This window comes from Salvelinus alpinus, chromosome 21 (genome assembly GCF_045679555.1).
Source record: "Salvelinus alpinus chromosome 21, SLU_Salpinus.1, whole genome shotgun sequence".
Classification (NCBI taxonomy): Eukaryota; Metazoa; Chordata; class Actinopteri; order Salmoniformes; family Salmonidae; genus Salvelinus; species Salvelinus alpinus.
This window is the reverse complement of record NC_092106.1, coordinates 17522185-17540233: the sequence shown is the minus strand read 5'-3', so window position 1 is coordinate 17540233 and position 18049 is coordinate 17522185. Positions and strand designations below refer to the sequence as shown.

General features: G+C 44.4%; 1 protein-coding gene across 6 annotated transcripts in view; it reads left to right on the top strand.

The window, feature by feature from the left end:
• LOC139547936 (stAR-related lipid transfer protein 13-like) overlaps nt 1-18049 on the top strand; it is a 135079-nt gene that overhangs the window by 92777 nt on the left and 24253 nt on the right. The window contains exon 1 of one of the 6 annotated variants that reach the window (XM_071357146.1): nt 1714-2081. The exons of 4 other annotated variants lie outside the window; for them this stretch is intronic. In XM_071357146.1, the coding sequence (XP_071213247.1) occupies nt 1865-2081 (217 nt within the window). In that variant the 5' untranslated portion in view covers nt 1714-1864. Of the gene's footprint in view, nt 1-1713; nt 2082-11827; nt 12017-18049 lie in introns of those variants that run through there. One more of the 6 variants, XM_071357147.1, reaches the window with a different exon arrangement.

Genomic DNA, 18049 nt, shown 5'->3' with positions numbered 1-18049 from the left:
CACAGAGCACCTAGCACCACAGAGCACCTAGCAACACAGAGTACCTAGCACCACAGAGTACCTAGCATGACAGAGCACCTAGCACCACAGAGCACCTAGCACCACAGAGCACCTAGCACCACAGAGTACCTAGCATGACAGAGCACCTAGCACCACAGAGTACCTAGCCACACAGAGTACCTAGCATGATAGAGCACCTAGCACCACAGAGCACCTAGCACCACAGAGTACCTAGCCACACAGAGTACCTAGCATGATAGAGCACCTAGCACCACAGAGCACCTAGCAACACAGAGTACCTAGCACCACAGAGTACCTAGCACCACAGAGCACCTAGCAACACAGAGTACCTAGCAACACAGAGTACCTAGCAACACAGAGTACCTAGCAACACAGAGTACCTAGCATGACAGAGCACCTAGCACCACAGCTCAGACTACAGGAACGCTCAGAACAGTGCAGCAACCCAACACACCAGAGACAGGGATCTCCACCCCCTCACTTCCAAGAACTAACACCCTTAGTGTGTGTGTGTGTGTGTGTTTGGGGGGGGGTGGGGGGGTGGGGGGGGGGGGCGTATTGGGTGCGTCTGTGATTAACAGTAGAGTCAACACACACAATAATTTGCACAATGTCACAGCACCACCCAATACCTGAACAAACAGCTTATCCACAGTACCACAGTGTAACAGCTCCTGGTGTAGCCAGTCAAAGCCAGAGGTAGTGCATGAGAGCATGCAGAGGGTTGGGGGGCTCTGAAGTGAGCTAGCAGTGAATGGTGGTCTTTGTTGCCCAGAGAGGGTCCTGCCAGCCAGAGGGATGGCGCCACCCTATTCCCCATATAGTGCACTACTTTTGACCAGAACACTAAAGGGTGCCATTTGGGAGGCTGTTTAGCTTGGTGGTGTGCTTACTAGCAGCCCCAGTCCCACTACCCCTGTCCTGTTCCAGTCCCATGTGGAGCCCTGTGCTGCAGGACACAGGCAGGCTGTGTGTTGAGAGGGTGGACACCACCAGTGGCCCGCTGTGACGGGGAGTGAGTGGGTCTGCTCTGTTAGGATGGGGACTCTATTTTAAGTGTGAATGATGACTTCTGTTGTTCCATCCTGTTCCAAACGCAAAAACACTACTGGAAGGTTATCAAGTCTCAAGATCTACTTTTATTACTATTTAGTTTAAACTTCACTGTTGACAACTGTATCTTATCATCATATCATCATATTAGCATTCTCCCTCTCGTTCATCTCTCTCCTTCTCTTCACTCCCTTCATTCTTTTTCCTCTGTCTCCTCAGCATGGCAAAGAGACTCCCTTATCCTGACTAAACTTGGCACCTGTGTGCAGGTCCACACTCCACAGCGTAGGATTGTTTTGGGCAGGGCGGGTCCTAACAATACTGTTTTTCTAAGCCCTCCCATTTCCTCCTCCATGTCTTGTCCTCCTGCCTCCCTCCACTCTGTGCTTACTCAGTTCACAGGCATTCTTCTGGTATTTATATTTCCCTCCAGACCAGCGTTCAGGCGGTTCCTCTCCCTCTCTCCCACAGACAGACACTGGATAGAGCTCAGCAAGGTGGGCAGTACTCCAAGTACTGATCTACCACTGGCTGCTGTCTGGTCACCTGACCTGGAGAGGTGTAGTGTTGTGCTGGCACTCCTCCCTCCCCTCTAGCCTCTCAGCTCTCCTTCCGAGCCCCAGCCTTTCAGATCACACTGGGCTGCTAGCGCCTGGACGTGAAGCCTTCTGCTGCTGGATCCTGTCTGAGAGAGTGTGTTTATCGGTCAGGGGCCAGTGTAGTGTGTGTGTGTGTGTGTGTGTGTGTGTGTGTCAGTCAGTCTAGCAGTGCCAGTGCTGTAGTAGTAGTCATGTACAGGCATCTGTCTGACAGAGACTCTGTGCCCCAGGGGCCTGGCAGTGAGTGTCTGGGAAGCAGTATGAGTCAGGACAGCCAGGACTGTCTGGGCAGTATGACCCAAGAGAGCCAGGATATCTACCTAAGGATGGACCACCACCGCCGTCGCTCCGGATACCGCCTGGGACGCATCATTGCCCGGCAACAGCTACTCCGGAGGATAGCTGGAGGTAGGAGGAGGAGTGATAGCTCTGGTTCAGGGTGTTATGTACTGCTTGTTGACAGCTTCAGCAAGCCGCACATAATGCCCAGGACTAGAGCTAGTTGAGTAGATACTGTAGTAGGAGTGGTGGTGGAAACTCTAAGTATGAGAACTTCTGGACACTCATAGTATTATGATGGTGGATGTTGACCATATGAAAGCTGGTGAAGACTGACATTGTGAAGGACAATCAGATAGTTCCTAGTTCCCTTGTAAAGTTCAGCGACAGAGAGCCATAGTCTGTCATGGTTATCTAATCAGCCTATAGCTTGATCTAGCAGCAGCCCTGCTCTGCTAGTGTGTGTGAGGACATGAGCGCTAGCTAGTGTCTGTCAGTCTGTCAGTGTGTAAGGACATGGCAAGGTGCTGTACTCTGTCAGTCAGGAAGTAACTGTAGTGTTGCTTAACTTAATAACACATTTAGCAAGCTGTGTAAAGGGTGACTAATATTGTTGTTCTAGACTAGCACACCACCGTGTTCCTACATACCAGAGGGTTGATTATGTGCACTATTCCCTAGGTATGTAAGACATAATGTGTCATTTGGTGTGGTAGCTGTGTTGTAGTATTGGTCCTAAATAAGATACGTAAGTTAAGGCAACAGCACAGTAAGTGCAGTGTGTTGGGAGACACGCTATTCCTTATCAGCCCCACCTGAACCCTGATAGCTGACCTACAGTACCTTCAGAAAGTATTCACACAACTTGACTTGTTCCACATTCTGTTGTTTAACAGCCTGAATTTAAAATGGATTAAATGTAGATTTTGTGTCACTGGCCTACACACAATACCCGATAATGGAGTTGTTTATGGAGTTGTTTAGGATAAAAATCAATGGAATAGAGCTAAGCAAAGGCAAAATCCTAGAGGAAAACCTGGTTCAGTTTGCTTTCCACGAGACACTGGGAGACAAATTCATCTTTCAGCAGGACAATAACCTAAATCACAAGTCCAAATATACAGCTGTTCGTGCTTCTACACCTGCATTGCTTGCTGTTTGGGGTTTTAGGCTGGGTTTCTGTACAGCACTTTGTGACATCAGCTGATGTAAGAAGGGCTTTATAAAAACATTTGATTGATTGATTGATTCTCGCTGCTAAAGGTGATTGTCTAACATGTATTGACTCAGGGGTGTGAATACTTATGTAAATTAGATATTTCTGTAGTTCATTTTCAATACATTTGCAAAAATTTTGAAAAACATGTTTTCACTTTTCATTATGGAGGTATCGTATGTACAGTGGGGCAAAAAAAGTATTTAGTCAGCCACCAATTGTGCAAGTTCTCCCACTTAAAAAGATGAGAGAGGCCTGTAATTTCCATCATAGGTACACTTCAACTATGACAGACAAAATTAGGAAAAAAAATCCAGAGAATCACATTGTAGGATTTTTAATGAATTTATTTGCAAATTATGGTGGAAAATAAGTATTTGGTCACCTACAAACAAGCAAGATTTCTGGCTCTCACAGACCTGTAACTTCTTCTTTAAGAGGCTCCTCTGTCCTCCACTCGTTACCTGTATTAATGGCATCTGTTTGAACTTGTTATCAGTATAAAAGACCTGTCCACAACCTCAAACAGTCACACTCCAAACTCCACTATGGCCAAGACCAAAGAGCTGTCAAAGGACACCAGACACAAAATTGTAGACCTGCACCAGGCTGGGAAGACTGAATCTGCAATAGGTAAGCAGCTTGGTTTGAAGAAATCAACTGTGGGAGCAATTATTAGGAAATGGAAGACATACAAGACCACTGATAATCTCCCTCGATCTGGGGCTCCACGCAAGATCTCACCCCGTGGGGTCAAAATGATCACAAGAACGGTGAGCAAAAATCCCAGAACCACACGGGGGGACCTAGTGAATGACCTGCAGAGAGCTGGGACCAAAGTAACAAAGCCTACCATCAGTAGCACACTACGCCGCCAGGGACTCAAATCCTGCAGTGCCAGACGTGTCCCCCTGCTTAAGCCAGTACATGTCCAGGCCCTTCTGAAGTTTGCTCGAGGGCATTTGGATGATCCAGAAGAAGATTGGGAGAATGTCATATGGTCGGATGAAACCAAAATATAACTTTTTGGTAAGAACTCAACTCGTCGTGTTTGGAGGACAAAGAATGCTGAGTTGCATCCAAAGAACACCATACCTACTGTGAAGCATGGGGGTGGAAACATCATGCTTTGGGGCTGTTTTTCTGCAAAGGGACCAGGACGACTGATCCGTGTAAAGGACAGAATGAATGGGGCCATGTATCGTGAGATTTTGAGTGAAAACCTCCTTCCATCAGCAAGGGCATTGAAGATGAAACGTGGCTGGGTCTTTCAGCATGACAATGATCCCAAACACACCGCCCGGGCAACGAAGGAGTGGCTTCGTAAGAAGCATTTCAAGGTCCTGGAGTGGCCTAGCCAGTCTCCTTATCTGAACCCCATAGAAAATCTTTGGAGGGAGTTGAAAGTCCGTGTTGCCCAGCAACAGCCCCAAAACATCACTGCTCTAGAGGAGATCTGCATGGAGTAATGGGCCAAAATACCAGCAACAGTGTGTGAAAACCTTGTGAAGACTTACAGAAAACATTTGACCTCTGTCATTGCCAACAAAGGGTATATAACAAAGTATTGAGATAAACTTTTGTTATTGACCAAATACTTATTTTCCACCATAATTTGCAAATAAATTCATTAAAAATCCTACAATGTGATTTTCTGGATTTTTTTTTCTCATTTTGTCTGTCATAGTTGAAGTGTACCTATGATGAACATTACAGGCCTCTCTCATCTTTTTAAGTGGGAGAACTTGCACAATTGGTGGCTGACTAAATACTTTTTTGCCCCACTGTAAATGAGTGAGAAATAAAAAACTCTTTAATCCATTTTGAATTCAGGCTAAAACAAAATGTGGAATAAGTCAAGGCTTATACATACTTTCTGAAGGCACTGTAGCAATACAATAGAGGAACTAACAAACTGATTAAGCAATACGATATATGTGAGTAGAAGATAATGTCCCTGGCAATAGCCAGCACAGTAAGCAACATGAATGAGTTTATGGTCAAACAATGACTGACTTGACCTTCAGCCTTCATTACTCCTCTGCTGTTATCTGCTCACAGGATTAGTCAACTATGTGTGTGTGTGTGTGTGTGTGTGTGTGTGTGTGTGTGTGTGTGTGTGTGTGTGTGTGTGTGTGTGTGTGTGTCTGTTTGTCTGTGTGTCTGTCTGTGTGTGTGTCTGTTTGTCTGTGTGTCTGTCTCTCTCTCTGTGTGTGTGTGTGTGTGTGTGTGTGTGTGTGTGTGTGTGTGTGTGTGTGTGTGTGTGTGTGTGTGTGTGTGTGTGTGTGTGTGTGTGTGTGTGTGTGTGTGTGTGTGTGTGTGTGTGTGTGTTTGTTCCCTGGCGTGGCCCTGCCTTCAGGTCTGTCATTAGGGTTCTATTATGTCAAACATGAGTCCACAGAGAGAGTTTGACCTGAGAGGAGAGGAGCTGCAGTCCTTCCCTGTTCCTCCCTGTGTCTTTTGTCTTTTACCCGGAGTGCTGTGGATGGCTTACCTGGGGGTGGAGCATGTTTGGGAGTGGGGGCATGCATTACAACAGAGGTGATATAGGCAGGTCTCCCCTCCTCCTCCCCCGCAGGTGTGAAAGGCAGGTTGTGGGCCCAGAAACTGGATCGAAGCTTGGCCACATTTCACCTCAGAGTAGAGCAGAGAACTCTCCATCAGTCAGCAGTAAAGCCTCAAGAAGAGTTTAGTCCTCATTTAGTCACTGTCCCTGGCAGGAGTCAGAATATACACTGTCTGTATTCTCAGAGTGAGATAGATAGCTGGCCTCCAACATCTCAGAGGAGTCAGTGGATTCATGTTTAGCTGTTTCTGTGGACAGACCGATCGACAGATAGAGAGGCGAGACACTGGAGTTATTGTTGTTTGACTGATTGATGCAACTAGACTGTGTGGTTCTGTGGAGGTATGTTTCGGCTCTGTTTCATGTGGAGGTATCGTGATGATCTGGGTAGAGGAGGAAGAGGCCTGTAGAATCATGTGTCTGGGTCTGACTGCTCAGATCAAAGCTGTCTGGCTATTTAGGTCAGAGATGATGATAGCAGAAAATATGGTATGTTGTCGTATTGGATGTAACTTTTCTTTTTGTCAACATAAATCTAATCCTTATATGACTCATGGCTGTCACAGTCATGGAAAGGATCTTAAAGGTTCTCTCTGTTGAGAAGATAACTATTTTGTTCCTGCTATAAACACCTATTGTAACTTAACACAACATATAGGAGAAGGCATTTACTTTGTGGAATCACATTCTTAGGCTTAGGGTTAAGAATAGAGATTGCCAACCCTAGAAACGTAATATTTGCTTTGTCCTTTGTAAACCTCACACATTATTGTTCGCTTATAAGGCATGTATAAAATGAATAAAACAAATACTGATATTGTATGGGGAAAAAATTTAAAATTATATTATTTTGTACTAATACAATTGCTCAGAGAAAGTAATACAAAATAATCTCAAGATATGGGTCAAAATTATCGGCACCCCTGTTGTCAATACTCCAGCATCCTCCCCTTGAGAGGATAACGACGCTGAGCCTTTTTCTCTAATGTTTTATGAGATTGGAGAACACATTGGGAGGGATCTTAGATCATTCCTCCATACGGAATCTTTCCAGATCCTTGAAATCCTTCGTATGCGCTTATGGACTGCCCTCTTCAATTCAAACCACAGGTTTTCAATGGGGTTTAAGTCTGGGGACTGAGATGGCCATAGCAAAATGTACATTTTGTGGTCAATGAACCATTTCTTTGTGGATTTTGATTAGAGCTTGGGGTTATTGACATGCTGGAAGATCCACTTGGTAAAGTTCATGATGCCGTTGACCTTGACAAGGGCCCCAAGACCAGTGGAAGCAAAATAGCCCCATCAGAAATCCACCACCCTATTTTACTGTAGGTATGAGGTACCTTTCTGCATTTGATTCTGTTTTGCAACGCCAGTCCCACCACTTATGTGGCCAAAGAGCTCTATTTTCATGTCATCTGACCATAGCACCGGTTCTGATCCAAGTGCCAATGTCGTTTATCAAACTCCAGGCAGTGTGGGCGGCAGGTAGCCTAGCGGTTAGAACGTTGGTCCAGTAATTGAGAGGTCGAATACCCGAGCCGACAAGGTGAATCTATTGATGCGCCCTTGTAAAACAACACATTTCACTGCACCTATCCAGTGTATGTGACAATAAAACATATGCCTCCCCCCATTATTTGTACAAGAAAAAATACATTTTTTTTGCTCATCTTTATCAAGGGATCCAATAATTCTGGTCCCCACGGTACATTATAAAGGTCTGACTTTGTCCCCAGAATGGATTTAATTGAACTTTATTGATCCATCGAGCTGTCACAGCCTTTACATAACACACATTACAAACATATAGGGCTGGTTTCCTGGACATGGATTTAGCTTAGTCATGGACTAAAACGCTGTTTCAAAGGAGATTCTTCATTAAGCATGCTATTTATTCCAGGATGTCCGCTAAACTGGCCCATAAAGTGCGGGTACTATGAATGCACTGAACTTTTTGTCACAGACAGTGGTGTTAGATTCTGTCCAGTGAACTGACCTTCTCCATGCCCTGTTGTGGCCTGTCTCCAGCTGACCAGCTCCATTGACATAGCAGGCTAGGAGAGGGAGGGACTGTGCTACCACATCTGGGTTCAAATACTATTTGAATCATTTTAAATACTTTATCTGTGCTTGATTGAGCTTACCTGGCTTAATGGACCAATAGTGCAAAAAACCTGCAAACCTCGTCTATCATGCAGGCTAGAACAAACGCTCAAAGTATTGGAAACATTGCAAATATTATTTGAAACCAGGTCTGGGGGTTACCCGGCCATAGTGACTGGTAATATAACAGACTGTGGGAGGGAGTGACTGGGAGCTACTGGGAGGTTGTATAGTTTCACCCCAAATTCCAGGGAAGCTTGTCCAGCGATCTTAGTCATGCTTCCCATCTGATGGCATTGCAGTGACACTCCAGCTACGGATGTGTGGTAGTGTGTGTGGGTCCTATTCAACTGCTGTAGCCATACCATACAGGTGAGTTGCTACAGTGTACGACATTCCCAAATCCATTATGCATTATATAAATGTTTGGCAGAGTAGGCCTATAGAGCAGTGACTGTGGTCCAATATCTATCAGGTTTTTCCTGCCCCACAGAGTGAAGGAATTAGCCAGTCTTTGACTCTGCAGCAGGGTATGAGGATGAGAAAAGCCTCACTGCAGCAGGTTATGAGGATGAAGCCAGGCTCTCTGCAGTTGGGTATAAGAATGAAGCCAGCCTCTCTGCAGCAGGGTATGAAGATGAAGCCAGCCTCACTGCAGCAGGGTATGAGGATGAGGCCAGGTTCTTTCCAGCAGGATATGAGGATGAAGGATTTGGAACTCAGCCTATGTGTATGAGGGAAGAGGCCTGGGTTCTATTCTAGAGGAATGTGTCTCTTTCCTGTCAATATTACTGTAGCCCAACTCTGTCTCTCTAGATCTGTACAGCAGACTGGCTGCATCTCCCCCTGTATCTGCTGCTTCTGCTACTAAGGCAGTGGAAAAACCCAACACTTCACACCCAAATGTAACTATATAGGCCCTCTGTGTCCAATTCCCCTGTACTCACACACAGACCCTCACACACGTGCTTGTCCGCCCCTTTTTCCCCCTCTGCCGGTACACACTACGCCCTCTGTCCACAGTCAATGACCTTTTCATGCCACCATGGAGGGAAATTTCCTGCTAGATTCTTGATTTGCTTACTTGAATTCCTTGCTAAATTCCTCAGTCTAACACCCAAAGTTATTTTCATACTAAATCCAAGTTGCTTGGAGGTTGTTCTACTGGCAAACCCATTCTAAAATACTCTGTCTCCACAGAGCAGAGAGGAAGCCAGAAGATTGGTCAACTGCTCAGTCAGAGCTAATGCAACAGTCATTGTTAGATCTCTAGCGTTGATAATGTCTGGAGTGGTGGACATTGGTGCTTTGGACCTGGTATGTTAATCAAGACTGTCTGCATATTTATATCTCTTTAAATCTCTACCTATGTCTATATCTATACCTGCACCTGTATCTGTAGTGGTGATATACTGTAGATGGCTGCCTGGGTTTTAAAGACTGGCTGAAATGGTGCTTTACTGTGGTAGAACACTAAACCATGAAGAAAGGCTGGCTCGCTGACACCGTTTGTTTTCTTCATGTCTTCACTGAGGGCTCTGTGTTTGGTACAGGTCTTCCTGTTCAGTCTGACCTGCTAGCTGACCCCTGAGCCTGACCCTCTAGTGACCCTTCATAACAGCCCTCTGACCCCCCTGTGAATCTCTTATTGCAGCCAGGGGCTCCATTCCCTCTCTGTGAAGACCATTTGCTCTCTCCCTCTGTATCAGGGCTCAGGACACTGTTGGCACCTCACCTACTGGTAGGAGTTACAGCCTGGCAGCTGTATAGTAATATCCTGGAGTGAATCTGTCTGTTTGTCTCCTCAGGAGGACTATGATAACTAGCAATGTGGACTGAAGGTGCAAGGTTGTTGTGTGCATTACATGACTTGGTGGTTGTGTACAGCAGCTATATGACTTGGGTTATTATGCATCATAGAACCAGGCTCCCGGCCTGCTAGACACCCCGATGAGCCTCAGTAAAATGCAGCCATGTTGATCATATTAATGATACCTTAACAGGAAGTAGCCTATTTCATCTCCACGTTTACCCAGAGGTCCAGAGTCATGATGAAATGCTCTATCATGTACACATGGTCTAATACTCCAGTGTGTATTCATGGTACAGAATAGATGTGTTCTGTTTAATGGGGAATTCCCTGAGGACCTATTTAAGTGACCATCACCATGGAAAACTTTTAAACACGTGATCCTCAGAGTGTCTTTGTCCCACAGGGAGGATCATGTTCCATGCTGCTTAGTGACGACACAAACTGTAAATCTGTATGACCATATCACTGGTATGCAGATGTCACAGTCAGATCTAATGACTATAGTGGAGCATGGTGCTGCCTCTGATGCTGATGTGCCTAGCCTTGGGCACCCAGGTTTCCAAGGTGATGTGAAAGCCTGTGACAGAGCCTACGTTGTGCCCTACTCAACACGACCCTGATGGTGGCAGACAAGGACTTCTTATCTATTTCTATAGAGAAAGTGATGTGACGCACAGGCTACGGCCCAAATGATAACCCTGGTCCCAGTTAGCAGCAGTCCTGCCTCTCCTACAATCTGTGTGTCTAACCTGACAGCTGTCATGTGCAGACCAGACCAGTCATAGAGCAGGCTAATGATTGACTACATACCTGATTTCCAGTGTAACGATACACATAAGTCATATATTAACAGAACCAGGCTGGAAAACTCTCACTGCTCAGCTCAACTCAAAGGTCAATCACATTCCTGAGGGGAAATGCTAAAGTAATTCCCCAATACAAAGTGGCACAAATCAAGTCAATAACAATGTATATAATTAACACATTATATCTCAGTAACAGTTACTGAAATAGGACTTTATTAAGATTATTTATTAACTGAGGACTGTGATTGTGTCTGTTGAAAGTGAAGTCCAGAGCTCTGTTGATCTTTACATTAACCTCAGCTGGAGTGTGTGTTTGTATTTGTGTGTGTGTGCGCTTGCATGTGTGTGTGTGCGTGCGTGTGTGTTGGAACATAAACAGGGTGTTTTCATGGCAATTCGAGTGGAATAAGATGTTAGAGATGAGAGGTTATTGGTTGTGCCTCCTGGTGATTCAGTAGCCTGTCATCAATGTTCCACTCGGTTTCCTCAGGTCACTGGGTTCATCCTTTCTGCTGCCCTCCTCTGGTAGTAATGTGTAACTGCACTACCACATGGAGTGTGTGTGTGTGTGTGTGTGTGTGTGTGTGTGTGTGTGTGTGTGTGTGTGTGTGTGTGTGTGTGTGTGTGTGTGTGTGTGTGTGTGTGTGTGTGTGTGTGTGTGTGTGTGTGTGTGTGTGTGTGTGTGTGTGTGTGTGTGTGTGTGTGTGTGTGTGTGTGTGTGTGTGTGTGTGTGTGTGTGTGTGTGTGTGTGTGTGTGTGTGTGAGTGAGTGTGTGTGACCTCCTAGCCCTGTCCGTGTGATAGCTGTGGTTCTGGGACAGAGTTAACAGAGTCTGTTTGTCTGTCAGTAATTCATGATGATCTTTCTCCAGTTGTATTAAACAGCTCATGGAAAACCAAATGACAGTGTTTGCTATGCTATCAAAGACAGGAGAATTACAGTATACAGGCTTACATTATGACATGGAAACAGCATTGCCAGAAACAAACATTATATTACCTTGTATACACACACACACACACACACACACACACACACACACACACACACACACACACACACACACACACACACACACACACACACACACACACACACACACACACACACACACACACACACACACACACACACACACCACACACACACTCACTGCTTATAATAGGTGACTGATTTACAGAGGGCTGCAGTCAAAGTGGAGCACATGCATGTCCATTAGCAGGAGGACAAGGTTACTAACTACATAGAACCCAGCTGTGTTACAGACTGCACTGGAGAGGGAGCGGGAGGAGGGGAGGAAAGGGATAGGGGATAGTGACATCTGATAAATCCCAGAGCACACAGGACTGAGGATGGAAGGTAGGAGGGGAGAGAGAGGGAGAACAGAGAGAGAGAGAGAGACAGTCAGTAAGGCTGTTGTAGTGGTGGCAGCAGTAGCAGGAGGACAGCCAGCCAGGCTTGCGGTGGTGTGGTGTGGGGACCATCTCGCTCTCTCTGCCTGGAGTCTGTTTCCTCTCCCTGTATCTGGACCCAGAGACCCACCAATGCCAACAGGTACCTCTCTACTCTCTCTCTCTCTACAGCCTGCCCTATACAGTACCTCTGGCCACAGGTATTACACCTCTCTACTCTATATCTCTCTGGCCTCGCACAGGTCTGTGGATTTGTCATGCTGATGTTCAGTTGAATAAATCTGCTCTTTGTCTCGTAGACAACAAACAGCAGAAGGTAAAAAGGCTATGTTTGATGTTATCGTTCTTCTGAGAGAAGAAAACTACTGAGTTAGGTATAGTCATTGAGAAGCTAGTTCTTATGTCACTATTCTGGAACTTAGTCATCTGGTATGGGAGTGTTTCTATGTCCTCATGCTGAACTACTTACATTATCTCTTAACGTTAACAACTTACGCTCTGGATGCATCCCGAATGGAATCATATTCCCTACATAGTGCACTACTTTTCACTAAAGCCCTATGGGCCCTATATAGGGAATAGGGTGCCATTTGCACCATATGGTCTGATTCCTGAACAGAGAGGAGGGGTGGTGGTGGTACACAGTGTGTTGAGAGGGGTGACAGACTTGTTGAAATGAAAAAGGAAATCTCCAAAAGCCAGAGTTGATGTTTCTCTCTCCTCCATGAAGGGCCTCCAAGATAGCTGTCAAAACAACTTTAGCATGTGTGGGAAAATGGTCCCGCTCCAGCGCCTGGAAGTGTTTATGTAGAATTTGGGGCTGAGGTTGGGGGATGGACTGGAGCTGAGGGCTGGGGTTATAGAGCAGGCTGGGGTTTGGGGCTGAGGTTGGGGGAAACACGAGCTGGGGGCTAAAGCTTGAGAGTGATCACTGTATGTATTTCGTTAGAATACATGGCTGATTGATTTTGTGTTCTGTTTGGAGCTGCTGGCTGAGTGGGGCAGAGGTGTGAGGGGCTGTGGAGAGTGTAGAAGGACAGGATCTGTAGAGGTGTTTTCTCAGCCCGGCCTGGGGTCGTGAGGTTTCCTGGTACAGACCTCTCTTCCAGGACTTGAGAAATGGGTTCATGTGGGTCAAGGTGAGGTTTAGATCTGGGCAGTACTATTGTCAGGAGTAGTGGGGAGACAGGAACACCACTACCCTGTGAGACCAGACCACTGCCCCATCCTTCTGTCAGCCAGAAACAGGTCTGTAAATCACAGTGGTGGTTGAAGAAATGTAAAGCCCTGGTGTATCTCTGAGATCAGGACCAGTCTTCACTGTGTAGCAGCACTGATTTAGAACATATGTGATGTCTGCGTTTTGAAAACAACTTGAAGTAACACCCCATGTCTTTAACCCCTTGATGATGCATCATTCTAGAAGGTTCACTGGGTTTAAACTAAAGGGACAGCAGCCATGTAGGGAAGTCAGAGTCAGAAGGGTTTTTACATCCCTGTGGGCACTGGATGTTTTGGTGCTGTTGTCATAGTAGACAGTGGTAGGTGTGTGAGTGACTGTCCAGGTATGTTGTTGTATGTGTCTTTGTGTCCTGTGTAGTTGAGACATGGTATTTGTCACTGTGTTGTCTAAGGTAGCTATGGTTCTAATAGCATTAGAGGTCTGCTCTGTGCTGGGTGAAAGGGTTGGTGGCTATGTTGGAAGATAGAGTCAGTTTAATAAATCCTGTTATGGCTGCAAGGGAAATTATTGAGTAGCCAGAAAAAAGGTGCCCATTTCAAACGGCCTCGTACTCAATTCTTGCTCGTACAATATGCATATTATTTATTACCTTTGGATATAAAACACCTTCTAGTTTCTAAAACAGGTTTAATTATTTCTCTAAGTGAAACATAACTCTTTTTACAGCCCATTTTCTGGAAAAAGTGAAATTTCCAAGAAGCTATGTCTCTCTTCAAGATACTCTCTATAAAAGGCCTTGGCACTTGGGACTGTACAAACACGTCACACATCTTCCCCTGGTTGTCATGCGGAAGTGAGAGAAAAAAGGACTTGATTATCTCTGTCAGGGACTGAAAGGAACCTCTTTGAGTGATAAGTGCGCACTTTATATTTTTTTCTGGGCGTGAAGTAGGAACTGGACTGCGCTCCTGGAAAACACTCGTTATAGGTGAATATGACCTCCAGCTTCGATTTTCTTTGATACATGTCACAAAATCATCCTAAAGTATGTTTTTTCAATATACTTTAATTATATTATTGAAATTTATTCTGGACTTTAGACGTGATGCGACGCAAGAACTTTGTCAAGACGGAGAGGTTAGCACGGCATGGCCAGTGTGTCATGCTAATTCAACAGGGACATCGTTCGTTCTAGGTCCAAATGAACACGGTTCTGAACAAAGGACCCTTTGGAGAACATTCTGATGGAAAATCAACAAAGATAAGGACCCAATTTGGGATGCTTTTTCATATATCTGTCGAACTGTGCTATCGCTAGCGTTTGACTAGAATCAATGCTGCTGTGTGTTAGCTATTGTAGTAAGCTAATATAACGATATATTGTGTTTTCGCTGTAAAACACTTCAGAAATCGGAAATATTGTCTGTATTCACAAGATCTTTCTCTTTCATTAGCTATCCACCATATATTTTTCTGAAATCTTTTCTGATGTGAAATTAGAAGTTGACGTTGGTGTCTGTTTTCTCTGGCTACTGCCGTGCGATATCTGACTGTAGCTATGATGGTGGCTAAGATGGTAGCAGTAATGTAAAACTGATTTATAGCTAAAATATTCAACTTTTTCGAACAAAACATAGATTTATTGTGTAACATGTTATAGGACTGTCATCTGAGGGAGTTTTTTCTAGGTTATTTAGGTTAGTTCTAGGTTAGTTAGGTTGGCTTTGCATGCTAGCTGCATGCTAGCTGCATGCTACCGGTGCTGTGAAAAATATCTGTCTCTCTTTTTGTATTTGGTGGTGAGCTAACATGAATATATGTGGTGTTTTCGCTGTAAAACATTTAAAGAATCTGAAATATTGTCTGTATTCACAAGATCTTTCTCTTTCATTAGCTATCCACCATATATTTCTCTGAAATGTTTTCTGATGTGTAATAAGGTAGTTGACGTTGGTGTCTGTATTTTCTCTGGCTACTCCCGTGCGATTTCTTACTGTAGCTATGATGGTAGCAGTAATGTAAAACTGATTTATAGCTAAAATATGCATTTTTTTTGAACAAAACATAGATTTATTGTGTAACATGTTATAGGACTGTCATCTGAGGTAGTCTTTTCTAGGTTATTTAGGTTGGTTTTAGGTTAGTTAGGTTGGCTTGTGCATGCTACTTCATCCTACTTGTGCTGTGAAAAATGTCTGTCTTTTTTATTTGGTGGTGAGCTAACATAAATATATGTGGTGTTTTCTCTGTAAAACATTTAAAAAATCGGACATGTTGGCTGGATTGACAAGATGTTTATCTTTCAAATGCTGTATTGGACTTGTTAATGTGTGAAAGTTAAATATTTTACAAAAATAGATTTTGAATTTCGCGCCCTGCACTTGCAGTGGCTGTTGTCATATTGATCCCGATGTCGGGCTTGCAGCCTGAAGAAGTTTTAAGAGCTGTTATCCTGCCAGATGAAAGGCTGGTCTTTCTGGGTGATCTTCTGAGCTGTTCCACGGGGTGAATGCAGTGTTGCTACAGCTGTGCTGCTCTTCTTTCAACTCCATACCAGAGTATGTTAGCGAAGCTGGAGTGGAGCGGGATTCCTAAAGGCTGGAGCGTCAGCCTTCTCGCCAGCTCCAATTTTGTCTCCAGTAGCACTCACTTCACAAGCTCAGAGGATGCCCGGCTCAGTATGCATCTGTAGTCTACTTGTGTGCTGCTATAGCCCCTTGCTTTAGCTACTGTCATGGAGTTCACTAAATATTTTCATAAAGAAACTGATAAAACACACAGGTGCTAAATCAATGTGACTAAATCAATGTGACAAAGATGAGAACCAAGAACAAGAGAGGAAAGGGAAAGGGGGATACCTAGTCAGTTGTACAACTGAATCCATTCAACTGAAATGTGTCTTCCACATTTAACCCAGAGTGCAGTGATGTAGTGTCCACAATTAAATAATCATTGTGGAATCTGAAAAGACAAGCATCCTGAAGCACGGTGTACGTACTACATGCACATGCTAAAAGAAAAGAACGAGGTGGATAGAGAACTAAGTGTGTCATTGTAGCAAAGTATTTATAAACTAAACATCCAATCTCTTAAATGTTGCGTTCATTTCCGTTTTATTATCTACACAATAGGCCATAATTGATTTTGACTCAATAGGCCATAATTGATTTTGACTCAATAGGCCATAATTGATTTTGACTCAATAGGCCATAATTGATTTTGACTTAATAGGCCTGGCATATTCCACTGTCAAGGAGCTTTTCATATTGATTGGGTTATTTTGCCTAAAATCCTTTAGGCCTACCTATAGGAACATAATAACAACAACTCTGCATCTCTGCCCAGCCTGTCAAGAGTGGCCAAAAGGCTGTTAATCATCCCCAGTGGCTCTGCAAGTGTGGAGAGGATTTTCTCCGCTGCTGGCCGGCTCTCCAGGCACCGTCACACGAGCCTTAAGACACAGACTCTGGTCAAACTCGTGTTTCTAAACATCAATTCAAAGGCACTGTAGACTGACCCTAGTAAGGCATTTTCCGTTTCATTTGTATTTAATTGTAAGTAAGTCACAGCCTATTTGCGCAATTTATAGACTATAATGATTTAATGAAACAAAATGTTGTTTAAATGCTGAGCGCTTTATGTCCCTACCAGCCTATTGTGTCGCACCAGCAAATGTTTCACACTGTATTTCTTTGTAGAATAGCCTTGAAATAATTGTATTCATCTAGCCTAAATAATGTCTGGCTCCTGACCTATTTAGAATGTTTATATGCTGTTTAATATGAAATGTAGCCTATTTGAAATGATGTTCACTTCTTACATTTTCATGTTTATTCAAATACTTTTCATTCAAATCCATGTGGTTTGGTTTCAATACTTCAAAACCAAATGGTAGAGCTAGGTAGTCAGAAAATAGATGGGTATTGGTTCAATTGTGATTTTAATGATTAGAGCGAATTTGGTGGGGCTGTTTTTTTCCCTGTTAGGTTGGAGCGGTTTTTAGCGGAGCGGTTGGAAAGGACATGCTCTGTGAGCAATGAGCGGGATTTCCGACAGCTTAACTCTGCTCACATACTCTGCTCCATACATACAGTACAGGCCCTTCAGAGAAACTGACTTCTGACCCAGTTGGCAGGCTTCGGGCCTGGTATGCAGGCTTCGGGCCTGGTATGCATCCCAAATGGTATCCTATTCCCTTTATAGTGCACTACTTTTAACCAGGGTCCATAGGGCTTTGGTCTAAAGTATTGCACTATATACACGCTTAGAAAAATGGGTTCCAAAAGGGTTCTTTGGCTGTCCCCATAGGAGAACCCTTTTTGGTTCCAGGTAAAATCCTTTTTGGTTCCATTCAGGAACCCTATGTGGAAAGGGTTTTTACATGGACTGAAAAGGATTACCAAAAGGGGTTCTTCAAAGGGTTCTGCTATGGGGACAACCGAAGAACCCTTTTCGGTTCTAGATAGCAACTTTTTTTCTAACAGTGTAGGGAATAGGGTGCCATTTGGGACAAGACCAGGTCAACAACAGCAGCCTGCATTCTTCAGATTTGTAGCTCATGTCCTCCTGTTATCCTGCTGTTGACACTGACAATCAATAAGCTCTCTCTCTCTTTCTCTCTCTCTCTGTTTCTCTCTCTCTCACACCCTTTCACTGTCACTCACTCACTCACTTATTTACTCACTTATTCACTCACTTATTCACTCACTCATTCACTCACTCATTCACTCACTCACTGACTCTCTATCTCACTCCCACTCACTCTCTCGCCACACATGGTGTTGGGTAGATTAGCGAGTGAGTGGCAGTGGCACCTCCTGGTACGGTTGTGATAGAGGGGTATTGTATGGAGGTATGGGCTGTGGTATGGGGGCATGAGGGGGATATTGTGTGTAGTGGTGGTGGAGAGGTCTTAGGATGTAGCCCTGAGGGTGGCAAGGGGACCATGATGGAGACATGGGGGGAGGTTAATTAAAACCTGAAATGGAAAAA